This window comes from Ovis aries, chromosome 7 (genome assembly GCF_016772045.2).
Source record: "Ovis aries strain OAR_USU_Benz2616 breed Rambouillet chromosome 7, ARS-UI_Ramb_v3.0, whole genome shotgun sequence".
Lineage (NCBI taxonomy): Eukaryota > Metazoa > Chordata > Mammalia > Artiodactyla > Bovidae > Ovis > Ovis aries.
The window spans coordinates 36,159,884-36,184,757 of NC_056060.1; the positions used below are offsets into that span (position 1 = coordinate 36,159,884).

At 41.0% G+C, this 24,874-nt stretch overlaps 1 protein-coding gene across 8 annotated transcripts in view; it reads left to right on the plus strand.

The window, feature by feature from the left end:
- The window catches only part of STARD9 (StAR related lipid transfer domain containing 9), a 113,805-nt gene that overhangs the window by 30,436 nt on the left and 58,495 nt on the right, over window positions 1–24,874 (plus strand). For all 8 annotated transcript variants that reach the window (XR_009601473.1, XM_042253036.2, XM_027971713.3 and 5 more), the window contains exon 4: window positions 24,619–24,735. Coding sequence is in view for 7 of the 8 variants with exons in the window: in XM_042253036.2 (XP_042108970.2) it covers window positions 24,619–24,735 (117 nt within the window). In the remaining variant the exon portion in view is untranslated. The remainder of the gene's footprint in view (window positions 1–24,618; window positions 24,736–24,874) is intronic.

Below are 24,874 nucleotides of genomic sequence, written 5' to 3' on the forward strand. Positions count from 1 at the left end.
CTGAAGGCCTCAGTGAACGTGAGTTACCCTACCCTCTGTTCACCATGCTTGACCAACGTGTCATGAACAAGGTTCTGCAGTAGAAGAAACTGTGTGGTGAAAAGATTCTTTACAGCTGTGTGTCATTATTTTTTGCTGGTAAGAAAAACAGAACTGCTTTTTAAAACTTTAAAGTGGAATATGTGCACAGAAAAGTGCACTTATTAGAAGTGAACAGCTCAAATTTTCTATCCACTTGAACTTTTACAAACTGAGCGTATCTACATAACCTGCATGCAGATCAAGAAATAGAGCATTACCAGCATCTCGGAAGTCCCACTTGTGCTCTGTTAAAATACACTATAAAGCTCTTTCCTGGGGCTTTTTTCCAGTGTATGCTCTGCAATGTTGAGAGGAGAAATAATGTCCCTACCTCGCCTGCTAATCTCTGAATTTAAGAGGACAGGCAGGCCAAACACAGCCTTTCCTGGCTTTCTCCTCAACCTTCCTTTCTTTTTCTGACTTGCAGCTGTTAGTATCCTATTAACCTTCTCTTATATTCAGCCCCTGGTTTCTGGCTATAGAGATGTGTTTTGATGTGTTCCCTTGATCTCTTTTTTCTTTGGCTATCCCATGAGTCATGTAGGATCCTAGTTCCCCAACCAGGAATATCAAACCCATGCCCCCTGCACTGGAAGCTCAGGGTCTTAACCATTGAACTTCCAGGGAATTCCCCATTTTAGTTTGTCTTTGTGTTTTACATTTATAAAATATACTGAAAGTGAACAGGTGCATTTCTTTATTAAAAAAAATGTTACAGAGGACATCTTCAAAACGGAGTAGATTAGCAGGGCTTTAGTATGTGTGCTGCTTTAGTATCCTCCTCAGCTTTGGTACTCTTCAGGCTGAGTGTATGCCCGATTTAACTGTTGTATGTAGGATTATATTACAGCCCAGCATTATGAGTTATTATCCACATGCAAGCGGAGCAGTTGGCAAGCCTTCTGGGAAGCTATGCCTTTGCTTGGGGTAGCGTCACGCTTGATCACATGGCCCCCATAGAAATGGAAGGTGTATATATAAAGGAGAGCCCATAAGAAGAAAGGTCATAGAGTTAGAATTTTGTAAACTGGACAGACTTTATGATGACTTTTTAAGATGACTTTAAAAAGTCATCCATCATGCAATTGTGGTTTTGGTTAAGACTGGGCTGTAGTGCCACAGAGTCTGGGTTGGAACCCCATCTCTGACATTGCTAGCTGTGTGACAGGGCAGCTTTCTGGACTGCTCTCTGATTTAGTTGTTTCATCTGTAAAATGATGATAATAGTATCAACTTCATGGATTATTGTGAGGGGTAAATTGTTAATGTATCTAAAGTGCTTTGAATATCACCTGGTACATTTCAATAGTGAATAAATGTTGTTCTTGTTACTTTAACATCTGTCATGACACTAGATTGGCAACTGTCTGAACCTCTTCTTTTTTTAAAATCTAAATGCCAGTCAGGATGGGATTGAGGTAGAATATGTTTCCACTACAGAAGTTTACTTCACAGCCAACTTCATTTGCGCATGGTGACAAGATGAGGACATACATCCACAGCATGGGAAAGAACAATAATGTTTTTTAAGGCTTAATCTTCATTTCCTATAAATTCTTTCTATAGTAAGGTAGAACCATTGTAAACTTCTCATCAGTTTCACTCTGCAGGGGTGGCTGAAGTTTTCCTTCTCAAAAAAAGTGAAGTTTCCATATCAGCAAGATTGGTATTACCTGGGAACTTATTGGGCTCTACCTCAGACCTACTGAATCAAAATTCTAGGGGTGGCATCCATCAAACTTTTAAAATAGCTGTTCCCTTCTCCATAGGATCTTCCCAACCCAGGGATCGAACCCAGGTCTCCCGCATTGCAGGCAGATTCTTTACTAGATGAGCCACAAGGGAACCCCAAGAATACTGGAGTGGGTAGCCTATCCCTTCTCCCATGGATCTTCCCAACCCAGGAATTGAATCGGGGTCTCCTGCATTGCAGGCGGATTCAGAGTATAGAGTTTACTGAGTCAAGAATCGAACCTGTCAATCTTAAGGGAAATCAACCCTTGAATACTCGTTGGAAGGACTGATGCTGAGGTTGAAATGCCAGTAGTTTGGTCATCTGATGTGAACAGCTGACTCATTGGAAAAGTCCCTGATGCTGGAAAAGATTGAGGGCAGAAGGGAAGGAGAGCGTCAGAGGATGAGATAGGTGGATGGCATCCCTGATGCAGTGGACATCAACTTGGGCAAACTTCGGGAGATGGTGAGGGACAGAGAGGCCTGGTGTGTTGAAGTCCATAGGGTTGCAAAGAGTCAGACATGACTGATTGACTGAACAGCAACAACAGCAATCAAAAATGTCCTGAGTTTCCCTGCATCCATCAGTCACTGGTAAAAATTGCTTTTTGAAGAACATCTGGCTCTTAAAAGGAACTCTTGAGGGCAGTCCTCCAAAAAAAGAGACAAAAAGATACAGATACTAACTTTTGGAAGTTAAAGCACACCCATTGGCTGGTACACATGAAAATAGTAAAGAAATCCAAATGTATTGATATATAGATGTAGAACATTAACAGCACCTCCCATACCATCAAAGCTGGTCAGAAGAGTGTGGTAGGAAACTAAGGAATTCTGAAATACATCCTGATACCAGAGTGGGCCATGGGAAAACCACTCTGTGTGTCCTGTCCCTAAGACTTCCTGGGAGAGCCCTGTGCCTACCCTCATGTGTCTTCTAGGTAGGTCTGTGGTCTATAAACAGTCTCCTGTATCTTCTACATCTACCAGTGTGGGCATTAAGAATTGATATTCATAAAGATGACTTCAAGTCCTGCCATTGCCAAATCCTTAGACATTAAGAAAGAATATACTGAATAATTTGAAATTTTTAATGTACATGAAGTTGACAGTGATTTCTGGTTAACTAAAATATCAGAAATATGTTTTTATTAAGAAAATCTCATTTTGTGATCATTTAGCCAAAAGTGGTTTGGAACTTCCCTTGTGGTCCAGTGGCTCAGACTCCATGCTCCCAATGCAGGGGTTTTGGGTTCGATCCCTGGTAAGGGAACTGGATCTTACATGCTACAACTAAGACCCTGCACAGCCAGATAAATAAATTGAATAAATAAAAGTGGCTTAACCATTGCTATGTGATGATCATTCATGCTGTTCACTGAATATTCAAGGCTGTTTATCTCCTGTTGTGTGATACAATTTCACTTTCTGGTCCCATTGTGTGTGGTGGTGGGGGGGGGGGGGGGGGGGGGAGGTTGCATATGATGAGCTCTGTGAGTATATTTAAGAAGAAATGATGTCTGAGCCTTCAGTTGCTGATCTATGACCTTGCAAAGCCCTTTTTCCTTCTGGCATCAAGATCAGTAACATTGGAGATAGATAGTTCTGTCAGAGAAGCTACAACCACCAAGACTCCCTACTGACCCACAAGTAGCATGAGCCAGAAATAAGCTTTTGTTGTTTTCAGCTACTATGCTTTAGGGATCTGCTGCTGCTGCTGCTGCTAAGTCGCTTCAGTCGTGTCCGACTCTGTGCGACCTCATAGACAGCAGTCCATCAGGCTCCCCCGTCCCTGGGTTCTCCAGGCAAGAACACTGGAGTGGGTTTCCATTTCCTTCTCAGTGCATGAAAGTGAAAAGTGAAAGTGAAGTCGCTCAGTCGTGTCTGACCCTTAGCGACCCCATGGACTGCAGCCCACCAGGCTCCTCCATCCATGGAGTTTTCCAGGCAAGAGTACTGAGGTGGGGTGCCGTTGCCTTCTCCCTTAGGGATTTGCTGCAGTAACCTAACTTTGTCCTGACTGCTAACTCTTCAGTGTTGAGCTTGTTGAGTAACTTTAACTTTAGTTGTGCATACACGCATGCATGCATGCTTCAGTTGTGTCCGACTCTGTGCGACTCTATGGACTGCAGCCCGCCAGGCTCCTCTGTTCATGGAATTCTCCAGGCAAGAATACTGGAGTGGATTGCCATTTCCTCCTCTAGGAGATCTTCCTGACTCAGGGATCAAACCCAATCCCTAGGATGTCTCAAATGCATTAGCAGGCAGGTTCTTTACCACTAACACCACCTGGGAAGCCCAACTTTGGTAGAGTATTAGGTATTTTAAGAAAATGGATCAAGGTGATTTGTTCATGTACTTTCATTTATTTTCAATGATAAATGATCTTAATGTGTTTCAAAGTGTTGTTGTTCACTGGCTCAGTCATATCCGACTCTTTGCATGCCCATGGACTGCAGCACACCAGCTTTCCTGTCCTTCACCATCTCCTGGAGCTTGCTCAAACTCCTGTCCATTGAGTCGGTGATGCCATCCAACCATCTTGGTGTCTTCCCCTTCTCCTCCTGCCTTCAGTCTTTCCCAGCATCAAGGTCTTTTCTAATGAGTTGGCTCTTTGCCTTAGGTGGCCAAAGAATTGGAGCTTCAGTATCAGTCCTTACAGTGGATATCCAGGACTGATTCCCTTTATGATTGACTGGTTTGGTTTCTTGCAGTTCAAGGGACTCTCAGGAGTCTTCTCCAACACCACAGTTCAAAAGCATCAATGCTTTGGTGCTCAGTCTTTATGGTTCATCTCTCACATCCATACACGACTATGGGAAAAACCATAGCTTTGACTATATAGACTTTTGTTGGTAAAGTGATGTCTCTGCTTTTTAATACACTGTCTAACAGTCATCAAGACAGTACGGTACTAGCACAAAGACAGAAATATAGATCGAGGAAACAAAATAGAAAGCCCAGAGATAAATCCACACACATATGGACACCTTATCTTTGACAAAGGAGGCAAGAATATACAATGGAGAAAAGACAATTTCTTTAACAAGTGGTGCTGGGAAAACTGGTCAACCACTTGTAAAAGAATGAAACTAGAACACTTTCTAACACCAGACACAAAAATAAACTCAAAATGGATTAAAGATCTAAACGTAAGACCAGAAACTATAAAACTCCTAGAGGAGAACATAGGCAAAACACTCTCTGACATAAACCACAGCAGGATCCTCTATGATCCGCCTCCCAGAATATTGGAAATAAAAGCAAAAATAAACAAATGGGATCTAATTAAAATTCAAAGCTTCTGCACAACAAAGGAAACTATAAGCAAGGTGAAAAGACAGCCTTCTGAATGGGAGAAAATAATAGCAAATGAAGCGAATGACAAAGAATTAATCTGAAAAATATACAAGCAACTTCTACAGCTCAATTCCAGAAAAAAACGACCCAATCAAAAAATGGGCCAAAGAACTAAACAGACATTTCTCCAGAGAAGACATACAGATGGCTAACAAACACATGAAAAGATGCTCAACATCACTCACGATCAGAGAAATGCAAATCAAAACCACACTGAGGTACCATTTCATGCCAGTCAGAATGGCTGCTATCCAAAAGTCTACAAGCAATAAATGCTGGAGAGGGTGTGGAGAAAAGGGAACCTTCTTACACTGTTGGTGGGAATGCAAACTAGTACAGCCACTATGGAGAACAGTGTGGAGATTCCTTAAAATACTGGAAATAGAACTGCCTTCTGACCCAGCAATCCCACTGCTGGGCATACACACTGAGGAAACCAGAATTGAGAGAGACATGTGTACCCCAATGTTCATTGCAGCACTGTTTATAATAGCCAGGACATGGAAGCAACCTAGATGTCCATCAGCAGACGAATGGATAAGAAAACTGTGGTACATATATACAGTGGAGTATTCAGTTCAGTTCAGTCACTCAGTCGCGTGCGACTCTTTGTGACCCCATGAATCACAGCACACCAGGCCTCCCTGTCCATCACCAACTCCCCGAGTTCACTCAGACTCATGTCCATTGAGTCAGTGATGCGATCCAGCCATCTCATCCTCTGTCATCCCCTTCTCCTCCTGCCCCCAATCCCTCCCAGCATCAGAGTCTTTTCCAATGAGTCAGCTCTTCGCATGAGGTGGCCAAAGTACTGGAGTTTCAGCTTTAGCATCATTCCTTCCAAAAGAAATCCCAGGGCTGATCTCCTTCAGAATGGACTAGTTGGATTTCCTTGTAGTCCAAGGGACTCTCAAGAGTCTTCTCCAACACCACAGTTCAAAAGCATCAATTCTTCGGTGCTCAGTTTTCTTTACAATCCAACTCTCACATCCATACATGACCATTGGAAAAACCATAGCCTTGACTAGACGGACCTTTGTTTGCAAAGTAACGTCTCTGCTTTTGAATATGCTATCTAGGTTGGTCATAGCTTTTTTTCCAAGGAGTAAGCATCTTTTAATTCCTGGCTGCAATCACCATCTGCAGTGATTTTGGAGCCCCCCAAAAATAAAGTTTGACACTGTTTCAACTGTTTCCCATCTATTTCCCATAAAGTGATGGGACCAGATGCTATGATCTTCTTTTTCTGAATGTTGAGCTTTAAGCCAACTTTTTCACTCTCCTCTTTCACTTTCATCAAGAGGGTTTGAAGTTCCTCTTCACTTTCTGCCATAAGGGTGGTGTCATCTGCATATCTGAAGTTATTGATGTTTTCTCCCGGCAATCTTGATTCAGTTCAGTTCAGTTCAGTTCAGTCGCTCAGTCGTGTCCGACTCTTTGCAACCCCATGAATTGCAGGGCACCAGGCCTCCCTGTCCATCACCAACTCCCGGAGTTCACTCAGATTCACGTCCATTGAGTCAGTGATGCCATCCAGCCATCTCATCCTCTGTCGTCCCCTTCTCTTCCTGCCCCCAATCCCTCCCAGCATCAAAGTCTTTTCCAATGAGTCAACTCTTTGCATGAGGTGGCCAAAGTACTGGAGTTACTCAGCCATTAAAAAGAATACATTTGAATCAGTTCTAATGAGGTGGATGAAACTGGAGCCTGTTATACAGAGTGAAGCAAGCCAGAAAGAAAAACACCAATACAGTATACTTACATATATATATGGAATTTAGAAAGATGGTAACGATAACCCTGTATGCAAGAGAGCAAAAGAGACACAGATGTATAGAACAGTCTTTTGGGCTCTGTGGGAGAGGGCAAGGGTGGGATATTATCATATGTGAAACGAATCGCCAGTCCAGGTTCGATGCATGATACAGAATGCTTGGGGCTGGTTCACTGGGATGACCCAGAGGGACGGGATGGGGAGGGAGGTGGGACGGGATTTCAGGATGGGGAACACATGTACACCCATGGCAGATTCATGTTAATGTATGGCAAAACCAATACAATATTGTAAAGTAATTGGCCTCCAATTAAAATAAATTTATATTAAAAAAAGATTTAAAAAAATACACTGTCTAGGTTTGTCATAGCTTTTCTTCCAAGGAGCAAGTATCTTTTAATTTCATGACTGCAGTCACCATCTAGAGTCATTTTGGAGCCCAAGAAAATAAAGTCTGCCACTGTTTCCATTCTTTCCCCATTTATTTGCTATGAAGTGATGGGCTCGGATGCCATGATCTTAGTTTTTTGAATGTTGAGTTTTAAGCCAGCTTTTCCACTCTCCTTTTCACTTTCATCAACAGGCTTTTTAGTTCCTCTTCACTTTCTGCCATGAGGTTGGTGTCATCTGCATATCTGAGGTTATTGATATTCTCTGGGCAATCCTGATTCCAGCTTGTGCTTTATCCAGCCCAGCGTTTTGCATGATGTTGCATATAAGTTAAATAAGCAGAGTGAAAATATATAGCCTTTACATACTCCTTTCCTAATTTTAAATCAGTCTGTTGTTCCACTTCCGGTTCTAACTGTTGCTCCTTGATCTGCGTACAGGTTTCTCAGGAGGCAGGTCAGGTGTTCTGGTATTCTTATCTCTTTAAGAGTTTTTCACAGTTTGTTGTAATTTACATAGTCAAAGAGTTTAGCATAGTCAATGAAGCAGATGTAGATATTCTTCTTGAATTCTCTTGCTTTTTCTATGATCCAGTAGATGTTGGCAATTTGAGCTCTGGTTCCTCTGCCTTTTCTAAATCCAGCTTGAACATCTGGAAGTTCTTGGTTCACGTACTGTTGATGCGTGGCTTGGAGAATTTTGAGCATTACTTTGCTAGCATGAGAAATGAGTGCAGTTGTATGGTAGTTTGAACATTGTTTGGCATTGCCCTTCTTTGGGATTGGAATGATAACTGACCTTTTCCAGTCCTGTGGCCACCGATGAGTCTTCCAGATTTGCTGGCATGTTGAGTGCAGCATTTTCACAGCATCATCTTCAAGGAATTGAAATAGCTCAGCTGGAATTCCATCACCTCTGCTAGCTTTGTTTGTAGTGATGCTTCTTAAAGCCCATCTGACTTTGCACTCCAGGATGTCTGGCTCTAGATGAGTGATCACACATCGTAGTTATCTGGGTCATGAAGATCTTTTTAAAATAGTTCTTCTGTATATTCTTGCCCCCTCTTCTTAATATCTTCTGCTTCTGTTAGGTCCTTTATTTCTGTCCTTTATTGTGCCCATCTTTGCATGAAATGTTCCCTTGGTATTTCTGATTTTCTTGAAGAAATCTCTAGTCTTTCCCATTCTTTTGTTTTCATCTATTTCTTTGCATTGTTCAATTAAGAAGGCTTTCTGATCTCTCCTTGCTATTCTTTGGAACTTTTCATTCAGATGGATATCTTTCCTTTTCTCCTTTACCTTTCACTTCTCTTCTCAGCTATTTATTGGTAAGGCCTCCTCAGACAACCATTTTGCCTTTTTGCATTTCTTTTTCTTTGGGATGGTTTTAATCACTGCCTCCTGTACAGTGTTATGAACCTCCATCCATAGTTCTTCAGGCACTCTGTCTATTTGATCTAATCCCTTGAATCTATTTGTCACTTCCACTGTATAATCATAAGGGATTTGATTTAGATCATATTTGAATGGCCTAGAGTTTTTCCCTGCTTTCTTCAGTTTAGCCTGATTTTTGCAATAAGGAACTCTTGATCTGAGCCATAGTCAGCTCCCAGTCTTATTTTTGCTGACTGTATAGAGCTTCTCCATCTTCAGCTGGAAAGAATATAATCAACTTGATTTTGGTATTGACCATTTGGTGATGTCCATGTGTAGAGTCGTCTCTTGTGTTGTTGGAAGAGGGTATTTGCTTTGACCAGTGCTTTCTATTGGCAAAACTCTGTTAGTCTTTGCCTTGCTTTATTTTGTACTCCAAGGCCAAACTTGCTTGTTACTCCAGGTGTTGAAAGTGTTAGAAGGCCTCTCATGTATGCAGGACTCTCTTTAGTTTTTCTTTGACTCCTTTTTCTCTTGGAACCCTCAAACCCACTTATATTTTTGAAGAAGTTGGTTCTAAAAAGGACTTTTGCCCTATAGCTCTGGATGGCAAACTCTTAATATGTCCTGTGGACTCCATCTGGCCACTACCCGATTTAGTAAAGTTTTCTTGGAGCATAGCCATGCCATTTGTTTGTGTAGTATTTGTGGATGCTTTTGTACTACAAAGAGCTGAACAGTTGTGACAGAGACCATATGGCCCATAAAGCCTAATATATTTGCTGTATGGCTCATAATAGGAAAATTTTGCCAGCTCCTATGTCATAAATCCTGATTACTAGGAATAGAAAGATTCTCAGATGATTTGCCTGAATTGTTGCAGATACCTAGCTCTTGGACATTCTGTCTGATGGAATGAAGCTCTGCTCCTGGATATGCTGCTGTTGTTGTTTAGTCATTAAGTTGTGTCAGTCTTTGCAACCCCATGGATCTGCAACATCCCTTTATTTTATCCATACCTTGAAGGCAATGAAACAGCATATCCCATTTGGATTCTGCCTGTGAAGATGCAAAGATGCCCTCATACCTAATAATCTGACCACCTTCTTTGTCTTTGTTCAGACCAGCTGCTGGGCAAGCTGCTAACAAGTCCACTTGCCATGTGACTGCTGCTCAGAGATCCTGCTTTGTTCCTGTTGGTGATGACAGTTAAACCTGACATTGTGATAGGGCTTTTTCAAGCTGCCTGGGAGAGAGGTGATCAGGTTGTCTCACATGATGGGTCACGAATGCGAGGCTATGTGAGGAAATCAGGAAACTAGAAACTGTCTGCTGTATCCACCGTCACACAGCCAGGCCACACAACAATGGTACATTATTCATCACTGCTCAGAATCCAGCAGTAACTGTAGGAGGCCAACAGCAGCTCTCTGTCTACCATTCAGAGCTCCCCAAGAGAGTTCATCTTTAACCAATTTGGCATACCCTTATTAACATTCTTTTTTTTTCAGGGTTTTTTTTTTTTTTAATGGTGCTATCAGTTTATTTTATTTTTGGCTGAGATGTGCAGCATGTGGGATCTTAGCTCCCTGACCAGGGATTGAACTCAAGCCCCCTGCAGTGGAAGCCCTTAAAGTGTGGAGTCTTAGCTACTGGATCCCAGGAAGTCTCCCTTATTATTAACAGCATCCTTATTTGGGGTCATCTAAAGGTTGACAAGGGCTTCCCTGGTGGCTCAGTGGTAAAGAATCTGCTTGCCAATGCAGGAGACATGGGTTCAATCCCTAGGTCAGTAAGACTCCTTGGAGGAGGAAGTGGCAACCCACTCCAGTATTCTTGCCTGGAAAATCCCATGGACAGAGGGTTACAGTCCATGGAGTCTCAAAGAGTCAGACACAACTTAGCAGCTAAATGACAATGCTTGACAGTCTCTCTTTTGCCTGTACTTACTTTGCTTGGGGCTCAGTCAGATGGGGCGTAGAAAAAGGGTTAAATGACAAAAGACATGGTAGATTATGATCAAGGAATCCTTGTGATCATCTTTTTAAAAGCGGCGGTGGGAATAGCAAGAGTCTTTGATTCTGTTCCCGTAAGTCCACCTTTCATCTTTTCTCACATGAACTTCTCTAAGGAATCTCTCTTTGCAGGGAGGAGGAAAGCGGTAGTGTTGGATAGCCATCTATTTGTCCTGTGAATTCCTTGCTTATGTCCAGAAAGTATGAAGGGCGCATATGGGACCTACCAGGTCTCATGTGCCACTTGGATAGTTGTCTATGGGAACATTCCTTAGCAAAAAACACTGTTAGAAATAGACTAGTCTTGTATAAACAAAGATATGTGTTTTGGTGATCTCAAAGTTCAGTTTCTTGATTCCTTCAGGAACTAGGAACTTAAACTAAAAATATGAATTTATGTTTCTCTCTGTATATCTGAGTATTTGCTGCTGTGTTCAATTGTATTTCATTAAAATTTTATTTATTTGTTTGGCTATGCTGGGTCTTAGTTGCTGCACTTGAGAGCTTTGATCTTTGTTGCAGCATGTGGAATCTAGTTCCCTGACCAGAGATCGAACCTGGGCCTCTTGCATAGGGAGCATAGAGTCTTAGCCACTGGACCACCAGGGAAGTCCCCAACTCTTTTTTTCTTTACTTTTTTCTCTTTGCATAAAAAAGAAGCCCTAGATAATTAGACAGGGATTTCTGTTATCTTTTTAAAATATAATTTTATGTATTTATTTTTGGCTGTGCTGGGTCTTTGTTGCTGCACATGGGTTTTCTCTAGTTGCTGTGAGTGGGGGTTACTCTTTAGTTGTAGTGCTCAGGCTTCTCATTGCGGTGGCTTCTTTTGTTGTGGAGCACAGGCTCTAGGGCATGCGGGCTTCAGTAGTTGCAACTCCCAGGCTCTAGAGCACAGGGCTAACAGTTGTGGTGCACGGGTTTAGTAGCTCCATGGCATGTGGAATCTTCCTGGATCAGGGATTGACCCATGTTTCCTGCATTGGCAGGCAGGTTCTTCACCACTGACCCACCAGGGAAGCCCTGTTTTTATCTTTTGAATAAGGTGATAAAAGTTGCATTCAGTAGAGAGGGTATATTTTAGGGTCTGATACTAGAGGGACCCTAGACTTTCCTCTAAACCCTCATCTCCATTCTAGATGATAGGTGGTGAAGTATGTGATTAAAAGTATGGCTTGTTTTCCAGTTTCACAGATTACTGGCTGTGATCCTGGGCTAGTCCTTATCTCTTTGTGCTTTACTTATCTGTAAAAGGGGGTAATGATACCTACCTCAGAGTTGTTGTGAGGACTAAATGAGTAAGTAAATATAAAATACTTAGAACTGTGCTTTTGTTGTTGTTTTGTTGCCAAGTCATGCCCAACTCTGTTTCGACCCCATGGACTAAAGCCCACCAAGTTCCTCTGCCCATAGGATTTCCCAAGCAAGAATACTGTAGTTTCCATTTCCTTCTCCAGGAGATATTCCAAACCCAGGGACTGAACCCATGTCTCCTGCATTAACAGGTGGATTCTTTACCATTGAGCTATTAGGGAAGCCCAGAGCAGTGCTTAGCAGATAATAAATGCTGCTGCTGCTTCTAAGTCGCTTCAGTCGTGTCCAACTCTGTGCGACCCCATAGACGGCAGCCCACCAGGCTCCCCTGTCCCTGGGATTCTCCAGGCAAGAACACTGGAGTGGGTTGCCATTTCCTTCTCCAATGCAAGAAAGTGAAAAGTGAAAGTGAAGTCACTCAGTTGTGTCCGACTCTTAGTGACCCCATGGACTGCAGCCTACCAGGCTCCTCCATCCATGGGATTTTCCAGGCAAGAGTACTGGAGTGGGGTGCCATTGCCTTCTCCAATAATAAATGCTGCTGCTGCTGCTAAGTTGCTTCAGTTGTGTCTGACCCTGGGTGACCCCATAGACGGCAGCCCACCAGGCTCCCTTGTCCCTGGGATTCTCCAGGCAAGAACACTGGAGTGGGTTGCCATTTCCTTCTCCAGTGCATGAAAGTGAAAAGTGAAAGTGAAGTCGCTCAATCGAGTCTGACTCTTAGCGACCCCATGGACTGCAGCCCACCAGGCTCCTCCGTCCATGGGATTTTCCAGGCAAGAATACTGGAGTGGGGTGCCATTGCCTTCTCCGATAATAAATGCTACATAAGTATTATTATTATTAACTTCTTGATACCTGATCACAATCTTATCCAGCACACAGTAAGTTCTCCAATACCTTTTCTATTCACAATAATATGTCCCTCTGTCCTCTCTGGTAGTATGTGCATTTTAATAGAGGCATTGTGAAGTTACAGCTAACTCAGATGAATTACTATACTGGAGAGAATTTCTAGTATTCTACAGGGCGGTGGGGAAAATAATTTGGGGGCACATTGTGATAAGAGGTTGAAGAATTGGGGGTAATCACGTGCTTAGAGAGTATCTAGAAAGGTAGAAAATTGAATATGTCTCATCTTCCTTCCATTTCTATCCCCAAATTTTCTAAATTCAAGCAGTCATAGGGTCTGCACAGCCTTCTGTGGAAATCTAAGCTGGCTCTGTAGCTTCCTCCCTATGTCTTATAACCACGTTCAGCAATAAGAATGCTAGCGGACCACTGATTAACCTAATGGATTCAAGGGCACAGTAGTACGGAAATGATGCAGTGCTGAGTACTGGATAATGTGGAACCAAGGAGAGCTAAGCTAAGAAGGACAACCCAGTACTGAAAAGGAGACATGTAAGGTTGCTTCCTGATGCTGCTCCTTCTCCACTGCCACAAAACTGAAATGACCAGGGCACTGTAAATCGGTCTGTTGTTGATACTGTCAAAGACACCGGTAGCAACAATTTGGAAAGCCAACTTAAAGCTACTCAAGCCGCTGGGAAACTGCCTTCTAGGAAAAGCAACTTCCAATAGGCAACATAATCTGGGCTGGTTTGATTCCAAAGTTTGTGTCCTTCTTGGGCAGAACTGACTGTAGTCCTGTTCAGTTTGAATCTACTTGAGTGTTCACCAGCATTGCTTCCAGAATGTCAGAACAGACTGGGGCTGCGGTAGATAGAGGTGCTGCCCCAGCATTCATTTCTCTACTGGCGTCTCCCTATAATTAAATCAGTGAACAAGCTGTATGGGCTCTTGGAAACATTGCAGGTGATGGTTTTGTTTTCCAAGACCTGGTTATCAAGTGTGGTGCCATCAATCTGCTGCTGGGTCTTCTTGCAGTTCCTAATGTATCATCTTGAATATGCACCTTAGTAGTAACAAGAACCATGAATCCTTGCTAGATGCTACTGAGTAAATTATTTTTTAAGTAATTAATTAATTTTTGGCTGTGCTGGGTCTTCATTGGTGTGCATGGACTTTCTCTAATTACAGCAAGTGGGGAATACTCTCTAGTTTCGGTGCACAAGCTTCTCATTGTAGTGACTTCTTTTGTGGCAGAGCATGAGCTGTAGGTACCTGGGCTTCAGTAGTTGCAGCACACAGGTTCAATAGTTGTGGCTTGTGGGCTCCAGAGCATGCGCTCAGTAGTTGTAGCGCACAAGCTTAATTGCCCTGACGATGTGGGATCTTCCCAGGCCAAGGATCAAACCTGTGTCCCCTGAATTGGCAGGCAGTTTCTTATCCACTGGACTGTCAGGGAAGTCTGCAAATTATGCTTTGCTTCATCTCCTGTATCATGATGTCCAAAAGTACTAGCAAATGCACAGACAATGTCAGATATTAAAGCTGGCCACCAGCACCAGATTCAGTGAGTTGTGAATCATGGTTTAGTCCCATTCTTCATTGGTGTTCTAAGGCAGACTTTAAGATGCAAAAAGAAGCTGTGTGGACTGTGAACAACCAAAGATGTGGTGGAACAGTTGAACAGATTGTGTAACATCATTCATTGTGGCATAATAGAATTGTTGATGAACCTTTTAACTGTGAAACATACCAAAATTACCCTAGTTATTCTGGATGCCCTTTCAAGTATCTTGGGTTCCTGAGAAATTAGGTGAAACTGAGAAACTAGTGTAATTGAAGAATGCAGAGGTTTGGATAAAACTGAGGCTCTATAAAACCGTGAAAATGAGTCAGTACCCAAAGCTTCATTAAACTTGATTGAGAGATACTTCTGTATGGAGGAACAAGAATATCAAAATGTTGGGCCAGAAACTACCTCTGAGGCTATAGTTCAGGATGGCATTCTGAGACCATTATCTTTCAGACTATACAACTGAAACGTAAATTTGTTATATCAAACAGGTACTATGTTTGGTATAAGTTTGCTTTCTGTTTCTCTACTAAGAATTCTTTACATGTGGTTTGCTATTTAGCACTTTTTACAAGGAGACTATACTTGAACAGTTCCAAACTGTACATATTGTATGAAGCTTCTCTCGGTGGGTTTATTTCTGTGTGGAATTTCATATTTTGCAGTATCCTGTAAAGAAAGATTATTTCATTCTTTATTTTAAAAAAAGCAGCAGCTGCTGTTGTGGGTTAGCAGGCAGTCAGGGCTTACATGGTTGAGGGGAGGCCTCAAGCTTTGCGGCAGTTCTAATAGAAGAAGTTGGACTTTATATTTTGTAGTGCCTGTATGTAAGGGATGGAATGCATGGATTGTCAGGGGATCTTGGTGCAAGGTGAAGGAAAAGTTGTCATTGGTCAGTCACAGTTCTTGCTATTTACCCAAAGGAGTTTAACACTACATCCACACAGAAATCTGTGCTCAAAATGTTTCTAGCACCTTTATTCATAGTTGCCAAAATTTGCAAGGAGCCAAAGTGTCCTTCAATAGGTGAATGTGTAAACTGTGGCACCTCCAAATGATGGGATAGTCAGCCTTAACAAGAAATGAGAGGGCTTCCCTGGTGGCTCAGTGGTAAAAAATCTCCCTGCCAGTGCAGGAGACACAGGTTCAATCCCTGATCTGGGAAGATCCCACGTTCCATGAAGCAACTAAGCTTGTGTGCCACAATTACTGAGCCTGTGCTCTACAGCCCAGGAGACACAACTACTGAGCCCAAGTGCCCCAGCTGCTGAAGCCTGCACATCCCAGAGCTTGTGCTCCACAACAAGAGAAACCAATTAGAAGCCCGTGCATTGCAACTACAGAGCCGCCCCTGCTCACTGCAGCTAGAGAAAAGTCCACCCAGCAATGAAGATCTAGCACAGCCATAAATAAGTAAACGAATAATTTAAAAAAAAAATAAAAAATGAGATATCAAGTCATGAAAAGACATGAAAGAACCTTAAATGCATATTACTAAGTAAAATAACCTCAGATATGCAGATGGCACCACCCTAATGGCAAAAAGTGAAGAGAAACTAAAGAGCCTCTTGCTGAAGGTGAAAGAGGAGAGTGAAGAAGCTGGCCTAAAACTCAACATTCAAAAAACTATGATCATGGCATCTGGTTCCATCACTTTATGACAAATAGATGGGGAAGAAATGGAAACAGTGACAGATTTATTTTCTTGGTCTCCAAAATCACTGCTGATGGTGACTGCAGCCATGAAATTAAAATATACTTCCTCTTTGGAAGAAAAGCTATGACAAACCTAGACAGCATGTTAAAAAGCAGAGACATCACTTTGCTGACAAAGGTGTGTATAATCAAAGCTATGGTTTTTCCAGTAGTCATATATGTATGTGAAAGTTGAACTGTAAAGAAGGCTGAGCACTGAAGAATTGATGCATTCGAACTGGTGGTGCTGGAGAAGACTCTTGAGAGTCCCCTGGACAGCCAGGAGATCAAACCAGTCAATCTGAAAGGAAATCAACCTTGAATATTTATTGGAAGGACTGATGCTGAAGCTCCAATACTTTGACCACTGATGCAAAGAGCTGACTCATTGGAAGAGACCTGATACTGGGAAAGATTGTAGGTAGGAAGAGAAGGGTATGAAAGAGGATGAGATGGTTGGATGGCATCACTGATTCAGTGAATATGAATTTGGGCAAACTCTGGGAGATGAAGGACAAGGAAGCCAGGTGTGCTACAGTCCATGGTGTTGCAGAGTCAGACATGACTGAGCAACTGAACAGCAACAAAGTGAAAGAAGCCAATCTGAAAAGGCTGTATATTATATAATTGCAACTATATGACACTCTGGAAAAGTATGGAGACAATAAAAAGGTCAGTAGTTTCCAGTTCATGGGAGGGAGGGAGGGATGAATAGGTAAAGTACAGGGGATTTTTTTTAGGGCAGTGAAATTATTCTTTATGATACTGTAGTGGTGGTTACATATTGTTATGTATTTGTAAAAATTCATAGAACTGTACAAAACAAAAAGTGAACCCTAATGTGAACTTTGGACTTTATTTAATAATACTATAGCAGTATTGGCTCATCAGTTGCAACAAATGTATCATAGTAATGCAAGATGTTAATAATATGGGAGACTGAGGAGCGAGAGGAAAGAGGGCTGAAGGGGTGCATGAGAACTTTGTAATTTCCACTCAACTTTTCTCTTAACCTAAAACTACTCAAAAAATTGCCTTTTAACTTAGAAAAAGGTGAATAGATTAGGGAGAAAAATATTTGCAATGCATATGGCAGATTAAGGACTGCTGTTTATAATATACTAAGAAGTCTTTCATATTGAAAAGAAAAACAATCCAGTAGAAGAATGGGCAAAGGACATGAATAGACCCTTCTTGGGGAGAGCAAATTTAAATGCTCCTGCCAAAGAATGATGACTTCAAACTCACTGTTATTATAGAAACATTAAGATATGAATTTGTATTGTTCAAATGAAGAGCAGTTAAAAAGATTCCTGGTGGGAATATGAAGAAAAGGATTCTCTTATTAATTTTGTCAATAGAAATGTAAGTTATTATAGTCTTTTGGGAAAATAGTCTTAATATTTATGAAAATAAGAAATATTTTAATCCTTTGACCCAGCAGCCCCATTCCTGAAACAGTCTATAAAAATAAAAACATCAGTATATAAACATATATCTTCAAAGATATTTATTGAACCATTATGAGTAGGGATAAAATAATAAAAACAAGTGATTGCCCATTTATAGGAGAGTGATTGACTCAATTTTGGCACATTTACACCATGGAATATATTGCAAATTGTGTTGACTGAGAAAAACAGTGTATAATGACATGCCATTTTTTAAAAAGAAGTAAAAAAACCCCATAAATGTGTAAGTGCGTGTGCATTTATGATTATGACCGTGGAAAGTATGAACAATTATGCCAGTTGCTAACATGTTACCCACAGGTGGGAGGTTTATGTATGAGAAAGGAAGGGAGGAAGGGGAAAGACAGGTGGAAAATAAAAGGAAATGAAATATAGCCCAGTTATTTTACATTGTGTTTGTGTAACTGTGGCTGTGCATGTGCATGAAAAAAAGTTATATCTATGGGAAATAACCTATATGTTCATGCTATGTTATGTGATAAAAAGGAAGCTGCAGGTTGACATACATTATTTGTGTATATTTCAATGAAAACAAAAAATGAAGAAGTGTATATCCTAAGATATGTTGATAAAGATATGGAAGGACATACCTGTTGGTTATATCCTTTATTTCCTCAGTACTTGAAGGGGACTTGTTGGGTACTTAAAATGAGTAGGGTTAGAGGCGAGGTAGGGGTGGAAGTTTAGTTTTTTCTTCATGCATTATTTTTTTTTTCATTTGGTACAAAAAGTCAGTGTACTTTGTAATTTGAAAGACAGCAAAGAAAAAAAATGTCTCTCTTTAAGGCTTCCAATTCTGGTCATTTAATAATGGCAATGTGGGTGAAATTTGGGAATGAAATAATTCTCTTCATGTGCAAATTAAAAGGTTATTGGGACAAAAAGACTGCAAAAGTGATTAACAAATGGCAGAAGTATTCAGGTTTTATTGTTTTTGGCCAAAGGTTAAAACAAAATTTTACTAAGACTTCTATTTAATAGAAATACTGAAAAGGAGAGTTGGTAAAGTTTCTCCCAGTGTGAAGCAAAACAACAGGAAATAAAGAAACCTTGAAGAACAGTTCTAAATTAAAGGGTAATAGCTTAGTGTTCTCAGATAAAATTTGCGTTTCCTGATAATTGTGGTGACAGTTATTTTGCTAGTGGCAAATATCACAGTGGTTAAAGGCAACAGCTTTATTTAGAGGTACTTAACTACCCATGGAACTTCAATTTTCCCATGTGATAGAGAATTTTGATAATAGTAACTGTTGTCATAGATGTATTGTGAAGATTAAATGGATTAAAAATTTAAGGTGCTAAGAAGAAGAGAGCCTAACACAATAATTGCTTTGTGTTACTACTGTATGAATCTAAAGCTCTAGTTTTGAATAAAACACTTTTTTCATAAAACTGAAGTATGGTTGATTTTTAATGTTGTGTTAATTACTGCTGTATAGCAAAGTGATTCAGTTGTATATATAATATTCTTTCCATTGTGGTTTATTATAGAATACTGAATATAGTTCTCTGTGCTATATAGTAGGACCTTATTATTTATCCATTCTATATATAAAAGCTTGCATCTGTTAACCTTATGCATCTATTAAGTTGCAAAGCCTGTGTTCTTAACCATTAAACCTTACGTGTAGCTGTTTGGAGGAAAGCAAATCATTCTAAGTCCTTTCCCCAACTGCAGGCCCCATTAAGTTATATATTTTACGTGAATGCTCTCCAAGTAATAGGCCCCAAACCTTACTTTTCTAACCCACAAGTTTGGAGAGAGGATGTATCAGTAGATCCGCAAACAGTATCAGCTGTACCTCACCGTCTCTGTGTGATGAGAAGTAAAAGTACAACTCTGGGTTATTTGAGGTTTTCCTAAGTAACAGCATTAGTGAAAACATGTGTTTGAATAGTTTCCAGAGTTGTCTAGAATTATTTTCCAGTTTAAAGATGCCTGCTAACAGAGCTAGTTTTTAGATTCTTTTAACTAATTTTTTTTCTCCTCTTTGAAATGACCCTCTTACTTCTCACTCATCAACAATTTCTGTTACCTGTATTTGAAATCAATATTATTTAATCATGTTGAACCCTTTTTCATCCTAAATTGAAGTCACAGTTTTTTTTTGTTAGGAGTCACCTTGGGGCTCAGAGAACATAGTGTATAATAAAGAACTACAGAACTCAGTTCAGTTCAGTTACTCAGTCGTGTCCGACTCTTTGCGACCCCATGAATCGCAGCACGCCAGGCCTCCCCGTCCATCACCAACTCCCCAAGTTCACTCAGACTCACGTCCAATGAGTCGGTGATGCCATCCAGCCATCTCATCCTCTGTCGTCCCCTTCTCCTCCTGCCCCCAATCCCTCCCAGCATCAGAGTCTTTTCCAATGAGTCAACTCTTCGCATGAGGTGGCCAAAGTACTGGAGTTTCAGCTTTAGCATCATTCCTTCCAAAGAAACCCCAGGGCTGATCTCCTTTAGAATGGACTGGTTGGATCTCCTTTCAGTCCAAGGGACTCTCAAGAGTCTTCTCCAACACCACAGTTCAAACACATCAATTCTTCGGCACTTAGCTTTCTTCACAGTCCAACTCTCATATCCATACATGACTACTGGAAAAACCATAGTCTTGACTAGACGGACCTTTGTTGGCAAAGTAATGTCTCTGCTTTTGAATATGCTCTCTAGGTTGGTCATAACTTTTCTTCCAAGGATTAAGCGTCTTTTAATTTCATGGCTGCAATCACCATCTGCAGTGATCTTGGAGCCCCCCAAAATAAAGTCTGACACTGTTTCCACTGTTTCGTCATCTATTTGCCATGAAGTGATGCCATGATCTTCATTTTCTGAATGTTGAGCTTTAAGCCAACTTTTTCACTCTCCACTTTCACTTTCATCAAGAGGCTTTTAGTTCCTCTTTACTTTCTGCCATAAGGGTGGTGTCATCTACATATCTGAGGTTATTGATATTTCTCCTGGCAGTCTTGAATTCCAGCTTGTACTTCTTCCAGTCCAGCGTTTCTCATGATGTACTCTGCATAGGCGTTAAATAAGCAGGGTGACAATATACAGCCTTGATGTACTCCTTTTCCTATTTGGAACCAGTCTGTTGTTCCATGTCCAGTTCTAACTGTTGCTTCCTGACCTGCATATAGGTTTCTTAAGAGACCAGTCAGGTGGTCTGGTATTCCCATCTCTCTCAGAATTTTCCACAGTTTATTGTGATCCACACAGTCAAAGGCTTTGGCATAGTCAATAAAGCAGAAATAGATGTTTTCTGGAACTCTCTTATTTTTTCGATGATCCAACGAATGTTGGCAATTTGATCTCTGATTCCTCTACCTTTTCTAAAACTACCAAAAAAAAAGCAAACAACAACAACAAAAATCTAACAGTGAAAATTTTCTTTAGGAAAATACAGAGCAACCTTTAGTTTTGGACCTTAAATAGTCATCATGAAATCAGAGACATAAATCCAGAGACTTAGTTGATTCTAACCGGTTTTAGGAAGGATATGTCTGATAAATGTTGTTGTTATTCCTTGAGATTTATCTTGTGGATCTTTTTTGAAAATAGAGTTTATTTGTTAAAGCAATTTTAGGTTTACAGAAAAATTGAGCACAGAAATTCCGTATACCTCCTTCCGCCCACCAGGTGGCGCTAGTGGCAAAGCACCTGCCTGCCAATGCAGGAAACACGAGAGACGCAGGTTCAATCCCTGCGTCAGGAAGATCCCCTGGAGGCGGCGTGGCAACCCACTCCAGTATTCCTGCCTGGAGAATTCCATGGACAGAGGAGTCTGGCGGGCTACAGTCCTTGGGGTCACAAAGACTCAGACACGACTAATCGACTAACACTTTCACTTTTCATACACAATTATAGTATCATATGTAGAGGAGTTTCACTGCCTTAAAAATCCTCTGCATCCCACCTATCATCTGTCCCTCCCTGGACTCCTGGCAACTACTGATTTTTTCTTTAACTGTCTCTATAGTTTTACCTTTTCCAGCATGTCATGTAGCTGGACTCATACAGTGTGTAGCCTTTTCAGATTGGCTTCTTTCACTTAGGTGCATTTAAGGTGCCTTCATGTTTTTTCATGCCTTAATAGTCCATTTCTTTTTAGTACTGAATAATATCCCATGTTCTGGACTTACCAAAGTTTAGACATTCACCTATTGAAGGACAGCTTGATTACTTCCACGTTTTGACAGTTTTGAAGAAAGCTTCTATAAATATCTGTGTGCATGTTTTTGTGTGTATATGTTTTCAGCCTCTTTGGGTAAATACCAGGGAGTGCGATTGCCTCACTGTATGGTAAGAGTAATATGTTTAGTCTTGTTTAAGGAAAAAAAAAAACTGGTGTAACGTCTTCCAAAGTGGCTGTACCATTCTGCATTCCCATCATCAATGAATGAGAGTTCCTATTGCTCCATCTCCTTGTAAGCATTTGGTGTTGTCAGTGTGTTAGATATTGGCCATTCGTATAGGTGTATGGTGGTGTCTCCTTGTTTTCATTTGCAATGGTAATGACATGATACTGAACACCAAAAATTCTGGTTCTATGATTCAGTTGCCCCTCTGAAATACGTTTCGGCTTGAGCTTCAGGTATTGTGAGTTCCAATTCAGCAGCATCCAGTGGTCTGTCCCCAATCTAGTGAATGCTTAAAAAGACTGGAAGTTCTGTGTCACATGAAATTAATTTGTCTATCAAATGTGTTCTTGTACTTATATTCCAGAAAAAAAAGTTACATTGCCCGTCTTTCCTCCTGAACTGAATCTTCTGGATCATTAGGTTCTAATCCTCTAAATAAGACTGCCCTTTGGTGATTTATTTAGCCTTCGAACTGTTTTTGATATTCATATTGAGCTGTTCCCATATGCTTCATTATAATAACCACGGTGAGAGTGAACCACGATGTCATCTGGTTCTGTTGTGCTCTGTTTAAGAATTTATGATGAGCTAAGCCTCACGGTTCGTAAAGAATGGACTCTTAACAGTTTCCCCCAATTCCATGTTTGGAGCCTACCAGTTTTGCTTGTTCACACCTTTTACTGTTGAGTGGAAATGGCATCTTCAAAACTTTTTCATAAAACCTCCAGGTGATTATTTGAATTTGGATGAAGACATGGGCAAAGTAGCATTCTCCTGTCTTCTTTCACAATCCACTGAGCTCATTCTGCCCTGCTGTGTGAGCGGTGAGAAATAAATAACACTAGATGTGGCCTTGCTCTGTCTGCACCTCTGTTCCCACTTTCTGCTGGAGCACTGGAAAGAAAGGTTGAGTTTTGTGAATGTTTCCAACTAGTAAATGGATGGCTGCCAACTCAAATGTTCTGATCAAGAGAAATGATTCCTGTCTTCAGTCCCTGAGAATTTAACCCAGACAGATGTCAGGAGGCAGAGAATTCTGCCCAATTTTCAGCTTTGCAAATATAGAACTGAATGCATGGAGAATACAGAGCTGGGAGGGAGACTGGGAAAGGTGGTGAGAATGGTATAACGTCTAGATCTTTCACCTCTACTTGGGTTATTATGGCCCTATGCCTGAATATTAGAAGCACTAAAAAACAAAATGCAAATAGTTCACTGATCAAGAAGCATGACTGCAGCTGCTGAAACAGAATAGTGTAGTGTAATCTTAGGTCAGCAACTCCTATCTTCTTGCTCATGGTCCCTAGTTACATGTATTATCTCACTTGATCTTCACAACAAACCTGTGATATAGACAAAAAATATCCAATTTACCAGGAAAAAAAAGTTTAAAGTTTAAATTGTTCAAGATCACACAGCTATTATTAACCATAAGAACCATGTTCCGGTTTGGAACTGTATCAGGAGATTCATAGAATTTAAGGGAAAGTAGAAAAATGGGCTGCAAACCATGGGGCCTTAAGTTGCAGGGAGGCCAGGTAAAGCCATAGCACAGAACAGTCTAGTTTGAGTACTGTGCTTGGTACTTCAGATGCAGTACTGTTGGACTCACGATGCCAGCAAGGAGACTTGATTAACTCTTTCTTTGCTTTTGGGTCATTCTTTGAAATTTTAAGTTTTGCGAGCCTCATTTCGCATGTTCACATTCTATCCTCCAGGAGATGGAGAGAATTATCTGGCCTATTTGACTTCTGTTGGGAGGGTTGGGCCCTGCTTCCCATGAAAACTGAAACAGTTTCCTCCCAGATCAGAAGAGTATTCGGATGCTGAGCAGCAGCAGTGCAAAGGGTAAATGCCCATCATACCAGCTGTGTATGCAGATGTCCGGTGGCATTCTACTGAGGACTGGTTCAACGGAAAGTTATGCCTTCCCCATAAGCGAGGCTGTTTTGTCCTGAGCCTGGGGTCTGCCTGACAGTCCAATAGGACTTTCAGGCACTACATAAAGTATAGGGGTTTTCCTGGGAGAGCCTCTAGTTGTTTCTGATTCACTAAAACTACAGAAATGAGTGAGAGCAGAAGCAGTCAGCTGTTAGGATCAGTCTGAAGAGGTAGCATGTAGAAAAGGGTCCCACAGGGAAAACCCTCCCTAATTTCTGGGCTTAACTGACCCTCATTGTAGTGTCTTGAGACCCTGAATTTGTGTGATATGTTCCTGGGCAAAATTTCATTGTACTTTTACCTGATTAACCATATTAAAGGGTTTGTTTTTTTTTTTTTTTTGTAATGGGAGGGAAAAAGAATTCATGTACATGGTTTTCCTTCACTAATTTGCTTGCATGTCTTTGCCCTTCTCCTGGACTCTTTTCCCCTAAAGATTAGGGACCATATCAGTTTTGCATCTTAAATATCTAGCCTTGTGCCCAGCATACAATAAGCACTTTTAAAAATAATTGACTTACTGAACAAATGAATTTTCCTTAACAGTCTTTTTTTTTGAAACTGAATTGATTCTCATAAAACAGTGGGGAATTTATAGTCATGGATGTTGAAACATTTCATAATATAAAAGGCTGCTTTGGAAGGTAGGACCAGAGTGACATGCACTCTGTTTTTATTGTTACAGGTGTTCCAGGACTTGGGGACTGAAGTACTGTCTGGAGCTGCCAAAGGCTACAACATATGCCTTTTTGCCTATGGGCAGACAGGCTCTGGGAAGACGTACACCATGCTGGGCACCCCTGTGAGTGTTGAGATGTGATGTCTTCTTAAAGCCACATCAAACCTGAATGTTGCATTGTCCTTGCCACTGAAAGAGGATGTGAGTTTCATAGTCAGTTGGCTTCAGTCAGATTTAAAGGGTTCTGTTTTCTGTTAAGAAT